This window comes from Lipophrys pholis (assembly GCF_963383615.2).
Source record: "Lipophrys pholis genome assembly, chromosome: 17".
Lineage (NCBI taxonomy): Eukaryota > Metazoa > Chordata > Actinopteri > Blenniiformes > Blenniidae > Lipophrys > Lipophrys pholis.
In genome coordinates, this window is record NC_137643.1 from 17,790,691 (window position 1) to 17,800,999 (window position 10,309).

Sequence of the window (10,309 nt, forward strand, 5' to 3'; positions counted from 1 at the left end):
GAGAAAACTGTGTGTGTCTGCCATTTTAAGACAAGACAGAACTCGTCAGTGCAGGTGCTTTCACACTGAAGGGTGTGGCACAGTGACCATGTGCCAGCTCAAATTTGCTTGTGCGGTTTTCCTGAAACTTGGCTCGCTTCATTGGGATGCTAACGTGGAGCGACCCGGCTTCAGCACAGTTCAAGCTGATAGAGACACAAACGCCTGAGGCAAGTGGAAAAGAGGAGAACTCGCTCACAACGTGAACACGATGTGGTGTAACCCTGGGCATGTATAGATAGATAGATAGCTAGATAGATAGATAGATAGATAGATAGATAGATAGATAGATAGATAGATAGATAGATAGATAGATAGATAGATAGATAGATAGATAGATAGATAGATAGATAGATAGATAGATAGATAGATAGATAGATAGATAGATAGACGGATGGATGGATGGATGGATGGATGGATGGATGATGTGAAGTCTCCACTCATGAACGTATTTAGTTTTCCAGGCTGCAGAAATGTGCTTGAATTTTCTTTCAGCACTTATGCCAACGTTGTGGTTTTAAAGTGTTCTATAATTAAAGCTGAGTTGGGTTGAGATGAGTTTTTTCACTTTCGTTTCAGAACCTCAGTGAGTCATTGAATTGTCATTGGTTCAGATGCAGGTTCACGCCTCATCTTCCTCCTTTATTTGTTTTTCTTCCTGCTTCTTCTCCACACGAAGATAAAGACTGGATAGGTCACAATGAAGCTCTTCGTGGTTCTCTTTCTGCTGAGACTCCCCAGCGTGGCTCCAGGTAGCTTTCATATGTTTTTACATCTGATCAATAATCATTAGAAAATGCCTTTTTATTTCTGTCTTCATTGGTTTTTTTTTCTCCGTCTGTCAACAGTTGAAGCCTCGTTGAAAGTTTTATTCTCATATTAAGGTTCTTGTGTAGAAACTGGAGGGAATAAACCACATGTTCCATGTTTAATGTGTGTAACAGTTAGTACTGTGTTGATTTTTACACAATAGAATATCCTGATATGACGTCAAGGCAGACTTGGATTAGAATTTGTTCCAGTTTTTTATTGTGATGACTTTGTTTGGTCTTATTGTCATACAATGTAACATTTGAGAAGTAAAATGTCTTAATTGTGGTTGTAATAATTCAATTTTAAATCTGGACTTTTTCTTATAGTGATTCACTCTCTAAAGGTTTTCTACACTTCATCCTCTGAAGTACCAAACTATCCAGAGTTTGTGGCTGATTATTTGGTTGATGAAGTTCAGATCGTTCGCTATGACAGCAACACGAGGAGAGCAGTGCCCAAACAGGACTGGATGAACAAAATCACTGAAGATGATACAAAATACTGGGAGGAGGAAACTGAGATATTAAAGGGAAACGAGCAAACCTTAAAGAAAACCATTGAGATCGCAAATCAGCTCTTAAACCAAACTGAAGGTTTGTTTGAACTTTCTCTTTTTCCTGACACTGTCTTCACTGTGTTGACTGTTGTTCTGCATGTAGTGAGTTTAGTGTGGACATGTTGACACCTTGTAAATGTTGGTTTCAGATGACAGATTCAGTCATTTAGCAGCTTGACTTCTTCTTCTGTTCTCCAGCTCACATCCACTATCTGGATGAAGTTCACTTGATCACAATGTGTCGGTGCTTCGACAAACACTCTTGTCCATTGAATCAATTATTGACTCAGCCAACTCACTTTATTCAAGTTCAAACACACATCAAATGATAGTTGAAGTATTTTCATCAAACTTTGATAGTTTCTTCTGTTGAAATGAACAAAATTCAGAGTCCTGGAACTTTTTTATTATTTCTCTTTCTATTGGTCCACACAGTCTCTATGGTTTGTTTTAGCTCCAAATATTGTTGTAGAAATAATGTAAAATGTCATTTTTACATTAGAAACAAACCGTATTCATTCAGAAATGTGAGAGCTGCTTTGTGAATTTTAAAGAAATATTTCTGAGGATGGACTTTTTTTTCAAGTTTGGAACATTTTAAAAACAATATTTAAATTGAAAATCAAAGTTTCTATCATCTGATTTTCACTTCTTGTTTCTTTTAGTTTGAGTTTCATGTTTCATCTCCTGACATTTCAGTAAATTATCAACAGTCATGCCCGCAGCAGGTGTAAAGTGTTAAGCACTGTCTCCTCACAGCAGGAAGACCTCGGTTCGATTCCTGACGATATCTTTCTATGAGGAGTTTTCATGTTCTCCCTGAGCATGTGTGGGATTTTTCCTTTCAACAATCCAAAGACGTTCTTGTTAGGAAGTCATTCCTGCCTGTGGCCATCAGACTGCTTTTCTGTATTTAAACAAAACTGTGTGTGTGTGTGTGTGTGTGTGTGTGTGTGTGTGTGTGTGTGTGTGTGTGTGTGTGTGTGTGTGTGTGTGTGTGTGTGTGTGTGTGTGTGTGTGTGTGTGTGTGTGTGTGTGTGTGTGTGTGTGTGTGTGTGTTTGTGTCTGTGTGTGTCTTTGTCTGTGTCTGTGTCTGTGTCTGTGTGGCACAGTAAATAAGCTGTGCTGTAGGGACATAGAACTCTGGTTCTAAGTCTCTGCGGCATGTTGCCATGAAACACACACAACAACCGGAGGCCATTTTGTTAAAATGTGGGGACTTTAATCATGAGACTCTGGACACAACACCACCTGCTTTCTCCCAGTATGTGGACTTTCAATACAAGAGGAAACAGAACTGTTGACCTGCGCCTCATTCATTTTGAGACAAAAACAAGATCTCCTTAACTGATCATCACGAATAAACTGCAATTGAAGTATCAGTGAGCGTTATAGACTGTTCATATTTTAGTTTGATGGCTGGAGCCTTGACATCACATCTCCTAAAGCTGTTTCTCGCTGCCGCAGATGACGTGAGCTAAACTATGTTGCAAATTTCATTTCTTTTGTGTCTGAAAAAAACAGAAAATGTCCACAACCTGCATTCATCTGAAACACGTCAGATTCCAAATAGTCCATTCCAATATGTTTGCAGACGACCATGTTGTTTTCTCCTGCTTCCACTTAATCATTTATTCACATAAATATCCCACCTGATATTTCATCTGTTCTTTCCATGAACCCCGACTTCACTTTTATACAACTGCAGAATGAAAAAGTGGAGCATTGAACATCTGAATGAAGGTATTTTCTTTTCATTTTGACCGAGATAGATAGTTAGATAGATAGATAGATAGATAGATAGATAGATAGATAGATAGATAGATAGATAGATAGATAGATAGATAGATAGATAGATAGATAGATAGGTAGATTATTGAGGATTACTATTTAATGATGAAGTTTATTTCACTTTCGTTTCAGAACCTCAGTGAGTCAGTGACACCCAGCAACCACTCACATTGAATTGTCATTGGTTCAGATGCAGGTTCACGCCTCATCTTCCTCCGGTATTTGTTTTACTTCCTGCTTCTTCTCCACACGAAGATAAAGACTGAACGGGTCAAAATGAAGCTCTTCGTGGCTCTCTTTCTGCTGAGACTCCCCAGCATGGCTCCAGGTAGCTTTCATATGTTTTTACATCTGATCAATAATCATTAGAAAATGCCTTTCTTGGAATGCAGGGGGCGAGCTCCCTCGGGCGTGGCGCTCGTGGCGTGGCTGGGGTTTTGATGCTCCTTCCCTTTCACTGTTGGATTAGTGGAGGATGGCATATCGCGGTGGCCGGGTGGGGGCCCGGCTGGCGGCCTGGGGGGTGAGAGTGTGAGTGTGTGAGTGTGAGTGTGAGTGTGAGTGTGAGTGTGAGTGTCTGTGTCTGTGTCTGTGTCTGTGTCTGTGTCGGAGTGGGGGTGGGGTTGGGGTTGGGGGTGGGTGTCTGTGTCGGGGCGGGTGGGGGTGTGGGTGTATCTATCAAGATCGGGGGGAGAATCATGGGGCGGGAAAGTGGGGGGTAGGATATAAGGCTCCTGGGGGTGGTGAATCAACTGTCCTCCGACCGGGGTCTGTTCGGGCCTTCGCTTTTTCTGGTCTGGGGGCGGGGCTGGTCCGGGGCGCCGCGGCTGGGGCCATCTCTACCTTGCTGGGTTGGGGGGGGCGGTGGGCCTCGCCGGGGTTGGGGGGGCTCCCGGCCCGCTCGGCCCAGGGGCCCTGCTCCGGCCTTTTCTCGGCTTGGCGGCTTGGGTCGGGGCCTGGGGCCCTGTGCCCTGTATCCTTCTCCCGTGGGCTCTTCTTGCCTGGGGGGGATTCCTCTCTGCATTCTCCATTTGGTGCTTTCTGGGCGGGGGCGTGGCTCTGTGGGGTGGTTCGCTGGTGCCTCCCCGGGCCTGGAGGGCTGCCGTCCGCCGGGGTGGCGATGTCCGGGCCCGATGGCCTCAGGCCCCGGGGTGTCGCTACAAGTCCCCCCATAACAGTTCCGGCCACACCCAGTGGACAAACCACAGACACACAAACCACACAAACCACATACACACACACACACACACACACACACACACACACACACACACACACACACACACTTCCACTCCTCACGAAAGGTGCTTCTGAAGTTGCTTGTTCTCTGTCATCATTTGCTCAAACTCTAAAAATCATGTTCCTCTTTTGTTGTTGCCTCTTTGTTAATTCATGTTCCTGCTTCATGTTACTGTCTAGATAGAGCTGCTCAGACTGGTTTAATCTAGGAATCATCTTACTGTCTAGATAGAGCTGCTCAGGCTGGTTTAATCTAGGAAATCATCTTACTGTCTAGATAGAGCTGCTCGGGCTGGTTAATCTAGGAAATCATTTTACTGTCTAGATAGAGCTGCTCAGGCTGGTTTAATCTAGGAAATCATCTTACTGTCTAGATAGAGCTGCTCAGGCTGGTTTAATCTAGGAAATCATCTTAATGTCTAGATAGAGCTGCTCAGGCTGGTTTAATCTAATAACAGTTGTAAAGTATTTGGATCAGTTTGATAACTGCAAATAATATATGTAGCACAACAAGGGTATTGTATGTTATCCCCTCCCCCCTCCCCCTCAACTTCTCTTCTCTCTCTCTTTGGGCATTCCCCCCCGGTCGTGTACGGCAGCCATGCCAACTTCTAATAAAGGCAGCAACAGGAGGAGACTCCAGGTCTCTCCCTGTTGCAAGAGCAAAAACTGTTCCAACTCCGAAGGCTCTCAATCACATCATATTGTTGGCCCAAGCTGCCGAACAGGACAAGGGAGGAAAGAAAAAAAAGAAAAAAAACTTATAGTTTAGATTCAATCGGCTGCATGTTGCTCCGTTTGATATTTAAATTCTTTCAACAGTCACAGCAGAACAAAATCAGCTTTTATCCATCTCATCCAGTGTTTACAATCCAACTAACTGTAGAAAAGAGTGAACAGATGCTCTTTGAATGAGGTGTAACCAGGTTTTAAAGCAAATAAAGTCAAATAAATTCAAGACTTTCAAAATGAAAAGGAAGTTGTCTCTGGATATGATATATAGTTTAAATCAGAGACCTTCATTAAAGTGAAATAACCAACAAGATGAGAGAAAACGTTTGGTTTTGTTGAACATTTTGAAAAATAAAATGTTTTATTTGTGATTGTAATGATGTTTGAGTATAAATCTTGTTCACTGATTTTAAATCTGCACTTGATCTTTTTCTTACAGTGATTCACTCTCTGAAGTATTTCCAAACTTCATTCTCTGAAGTACCAAACCTTCCAGAGTTTGTTGCTGTTACGTTAGTTGATGAAGTTCAGATTGAGCACTATGACAGCAACACGAGGAGAGCAGTGCCCAAACAGGACTGGATGAACAAAATCACAGATGATGATCCAACATACTGGGAGGAGGACACTGAGAGGTTCAAGGGAAATGAGCAAATTGACAAAGGAAACATTGAGCTCCTGAAGCAGCGCTTCAACCAAACTGAAGGTTTGTTTGAACTTTCTCTTTTTTCCTGACACTGTCTTCACTGTGTTGACTGTTGTTCTGCATGTAGTGAGTTTAGTGTGGACATGTTGACACCTTGTAAATGTTGGTTTCAGATGACAGATTCAGTCATTTAGCAGCTTGACTTCTTCTTCTGTTCTCCAGCTCACATCCACTATCTGGATGAAGTTCACTTGATCACAATGTGTCGGTGCTTCGACAAACACTCTTGTCCATTGAACTCAATTATTGACTCAGCCAACTCACTTTATTCAAGTTCAAACACACATGAAATGATAGTTGAAGTGCTTTCATCAAACTTTGATAGTTTCTTCTCTTAAAATGAACGAAATTCAGACTCCTGGAACTTTTTTATTATTTCTCTTTTTATTAGTCCACACAGTCTCTATGGTTTGTTTTAGCTCCAAATATTGTTGTAGAAATAATATAAAATGTCATTCTTACATTAGAAACAAACCGTATTCATTCAGAAATGTGAGAGCTGCTTTGTGAATTTTAAAGAAATATTTCTGAGGATGGATTTTTTTTCAGGTTTGGAACATTTTAAAAACAATATTTAAATTGAAAATCAAAGTTTCTATCATCTGTTTTTCACTTCTTGTTTCTTTTAGTTTGAGTTTCATGTTTCATCTCCTGACATTTCAGTAAATTATCAACAGTCATGCCCGCAGCAGGTGTAAAGTGTTAAGCACTGTCTCCTCACAGCAGGAAGACCTCGGTTCGATTCCTGACGATATCTTTCTATGAGGAGTTTTCATGTTCTCCCTGAGCATGTGTGGGATTTTTCCTTTCAACAATCCAAAGACGTTCTTGTTAGGAAGTCATTCCTGCCTGTGGCCATCAGACTTTAATGAAAGTAAAACGACTGCGAGTCTCTGCTGACAGTTCAGTTCAGCAGGATAAACAAACACATTATCCACTGAAAATCAGCATCTTGTGACCTGAAATCTGAGTTTTTAATCCTTTGTGTGTGTGTGTGTGTGTGAGTGTGTGTGTGTGTGTGTGTGTGTGTGTGTGTGTGTGTGTGTGTGTGTGTGTGTGTGTGTGTGTGTGTGTATGTGTGTATGGACTCTGGTCTCTCAGGTCTTCACATCGTCCAGTGGATGTCTGGCTGTGAATGGGACGATGAAACTGATGAAGTGAACGGATTTCATCAATACGGTTATGATGGAGAAGATTTCATATCTTTTGACCTGAAGACGGAGACATGGATCGCTCCAAGACCACAAGCTGTCATCACCAAACACAAGTTGGACAATAACAAAGCTTGGACAATGTATCTTAAACACTACCACACCAAAGAATGTCCTGATTGGTTGAAGAAGTTTGTGAACTATGGGAAGAGCTCATTGATGAGAAAAGGTAAAATCACATCACCTGCTACAGTTTTATTCACCAAACAGTTTTTATCTTCCTCTTTTGTTTCTCTCTCATGCCTACACAATATTTACCTGCAGCTTTCTCTTCATGTTTTTTTTCCTCTCTGTGCTTTCATTTTCTCTTCCTCTCTGTCCTTTCTGATCTGTCTCTCACCATCTTCTCTCCTCTCTCCATCTTTATTGTCCTCTTTAACTCCACTTTATTTCCCTCATCACACTTTACATGGCACATTTATTAACAGCTGCACTGAATTCCATCACAGCCACAGGACAGGAGAGAGGAACTGTGATGTTTTCCAGGTGAGAATCAAATAAAGTGTGAGGTGTCTTCCTGATTGTTCTCCAGAGCGTCCCTCAGTGTCTCTCCTCCAGAAGACTCCCTCCTCTCCGGTCATCTGCCACGCTACAGGTTTCTACCCTGACAGGGCCAACTTGTTCTGGAAGAAAGACGACAAGGAGCTCCATGAGGAGGTGGTCAGAGGAGAGATCCTCCCCAACAATGATGGAACCTTCCAGATGAGCGTTGATCTGGATGTTTCATCGGTCAAAGCTGAAGACTGGGGGAGGTACAACTGTGTGTTTCATCTGGCTGGAGTTAAAGAGGACGTCCACACAACACTGGACAAACGTGTCATCCTGTCCAACCGGCGCAGTGGTGAGAGACACATTCATTCACATTACTCACACTTTTTTCACTTTTACGCTGATTTAGAATGTGATTCTCTCCATTTGTCACATTGTGAGATGTTACGGATCATTTAGTGGTTCACTAGTGACATCAAATGTGAATGGAGACAAAACAAGGTGACACTGTGTGGGTTTATCTGCAGGGTTTCCCACTGCTGCTGTTGCTCCTGTTGGACTGCTCCTCCTGGCAGGCTGCATCATTGGACTCGTCCTCTGGAGGAGAAACAGTCACGGTAAAGAAGAAACATTCATTTCCTCATGAATAGATTTTCAGAGGAAGCTGATTTCTGGAGCCATCAGTTGTCAGAGTGACACATCAAGTTTAGTTTTAGTCCTCCAGACTGTAATGGAGCTAAATGAATCTTCAGCTGTTTGTTTTCACATCTTATGAAGGATTTTAGTCACTATTCTGAAGATGTTGCAGAAGTTTTTCAAAACCAAAGAAAGTCGTTTCAGGAAGTAAATAAACAGCTCAGTGACGCCTGTTGACCTCTGCTTAAACTCTGAATAAAACTCTTTATCTTCCTGTTTTCCAGGGTTCAGACGCACTAACAGTGAGTACTTTACTATTCTCTTGAAGATTTTAAATTCAGCAAACAGCTTGACAGAAATGACTGAGAACAAGTTTTCCTCTGACACATTAAACTTTGTTTTCCAGCCTCTGAAAGTTCATCTTGATCAGCAGATCCAGTCGTAAGGAAAGTGAGTACATGAAGTGAAGAGATCTCATAAATCAGCCCGTTGTCTCCAACACTACAGTCTAACTCCAAATCTGACTCGTCAATAACATCTAATGTTTGATTTGAAGACTTGTGACACATTTCTCTCTGTTTGATCTGCTGTGTTTACAGAAAAATGACACAATTGTAGAGTTTGGATTCAAAGATGAAGGCTGGATTGTAATCAGACTAACAGATTTATTATTTGTCTTGACAGCGGACCAGTGAGGAGCAAACCATGTTAGAAACCAGATAGCAAAAGGAGCATTAAGTGTCTACCTCTGATGAACATTGAAGGTTGAAAAACTATTTCAGTGGAAATCCCATTGTTTTTATCTTTTTATTCTGGTGAAGGTTATATATTTATTTTATCTATTTAGAAATCACTGCAGTCACACGTGTTACATGTACATTAAGAGAGGGTCTATGAAACTTATTGCTTTTTCAGTTGTCGGTGTGCGCTATGATTATGATTCATCGCTTGTACATTTTAAGGATTGTAGGAAAATAAAGGGCTTCCGGATTCATAACATCAGAAACCATATAGCAAAAGGAGCATTAAGTGTCTACCTCTTATGAACATTTAAGGTTGAAAAACTATTTTAATGGAAATCACATTGTTTTTATGTGATTTGAGTTTTTTGTCTTTGAGCCTCATGAACACTGCCCACCTGTATTCCTGCTTCATCCATACATGGACATGCAATGTAGTGTCCTTGGACTGTTCCATTCATGCTGATGCTGTTGTCCAGCTGTGTGAGCAGATGTTTTGGAGAGAGAAAGTCCTGCAGCAGCTTTCAGAGACCAAAGATTTGGGGAGAGAACCAAACCAAAGGCTCTTTTCCTTCATTATGTTCAACATTTGTGTCAATAATGATCATTTTGGAGATTTTATTAAACTCAGAAGTTCAATTGGTTTAACACAGTTAATGCAGGCATTTTCCAGTGTCACCATTTAAAAATGTGTTTAATCTGGTTTTCTGGTGAAAGTGTTTTTTAATTAATTTAGAAATCACTGCAGTCACACGTATTTACTTGTTGAATAGATTAATATTGAATGTATAAAACTTTTGATATCTATATATAGTGTTTTTTTAGGATGTGAGACTTCTTTTGTACATATTACAGATTTAAGAAAGCCGATTGAAAGACAAAACTAAGATGAATTCCCCTGAAACTTTTATTCCGAAACACAATAATTCAGGATGAACATGAACTAATGCTAATAAAGTGTATTGATGATGCATCCAGGTGAATTAAAAGTGTTGATGAGGATAGTCTCTGTGTTTGAGTCCAAAATACCAGCATATAACAGTCTGCTGAATCCCGAGTGTGTGAGTCCTCCAGGAACCAGTAAATATTTTACCAGGAGGATTCAAAGTTTCTCTGCCTGTCACCACCTGTCCTTGGGAAAAATTTCGCTCTCCGCTGGATTGATCACTTTCTTCATTTTGTCGGTTTAAAAAAATTATGACAGTACAAATGTTGTTTAAGTATTCATTTTTAGTAACAAACACTTTTCTCACGATGAATCTGATTTAATGACCAAAACCTTCACTCTGCTTAAACAAATATGAGACTTGTGACCATTAGTGATCTAACGTCAGACAAATTAAACTTCTCTCAATAT

The 10,309-nt window shown here is 41.0% G+C and overlaps 1 protein-coding gene across 3 annotated transcripts; it reads left to right on the forward strand.

Annotated features, from left to right (window-relative positions):
* Nucleotides 1-709: 709 nt before the first annotated feature.
* On the forward strand, nucleotides 710-10,309 carry LOC308123202 (class I histocompatibility antigen, F10 alpha chain-like). 3 transcript variants are annotated; one of them, XM_080485555.1, is made up of 11 exons: nucleotides 710-791; nucleotides 1,179-1,445; nucleotides 3,117-3,151; nucleotides 3,332-3,527; nucleotides 5,610-5,876; nucleotides 6,978-7,256; nucleotides 7,620-7,928; nucleotides 8,104-8,193; nucleotides 8,497-8,514; nucleotides 8,619-8,662; nucleotides 8,897-10,309. In XM_080485555.1, exons 4-10 carry the CDS (start codon nucleotides 3,476-3,478, stop codon nucleotides 8,636-8,638), a joined length of 1,035 nt encoding a protein of 344 aa, XP_080341681.1. In that variant the 5' UTR covers nucleotides 710-791; nucleotides 1,179-1,445; nucleotides 3,117-3,151; nucleotides 3,332-3,475; the 3' UTR covers nucleotides 8,639-8,662; nucleotides 8,897-10,309. The 3 variants fall into 3 exon arrangements, with proteins under 3 accessions (XP_080341681.1, XP_080341680.1, XP_080341679.1); XM_080485554.1 differs by having other exon boundaries at nucleotides 711-791; nucleotides 3,390-3,527; XM_080485553.1 differs by lacking the exon at nucleotides 3,117-3,151 and having other exon boundaries at nucleotides 711-791; nucleotides 3,390-3,527.

Bases quoted from the DNA above. Each gene is read 5' to 3' on its own strand.
- LOC308123202 (XM_080485553.1), top strand. From the start codon at position 740: ATGAAGCTCTTCGTGGTTCTCTTTCTGCTGAGACTCCCCAGCGTGGCT. The intron at 7,257-7,619 runs GTAAAATCACAT...ATTGTTCTCCAG, and splicing joins GAGCTCATTGATGAGAAAAG to AGCGTCCCTCAGTGTCTCTC. The intron at 7,929-8,103 runs GTGAGAGACACA...GTTTATCTGCAG, and splicing joins CCTGTCCAACCGGCGCAGTG to GGTTTCCCACTGCTGCTGTT.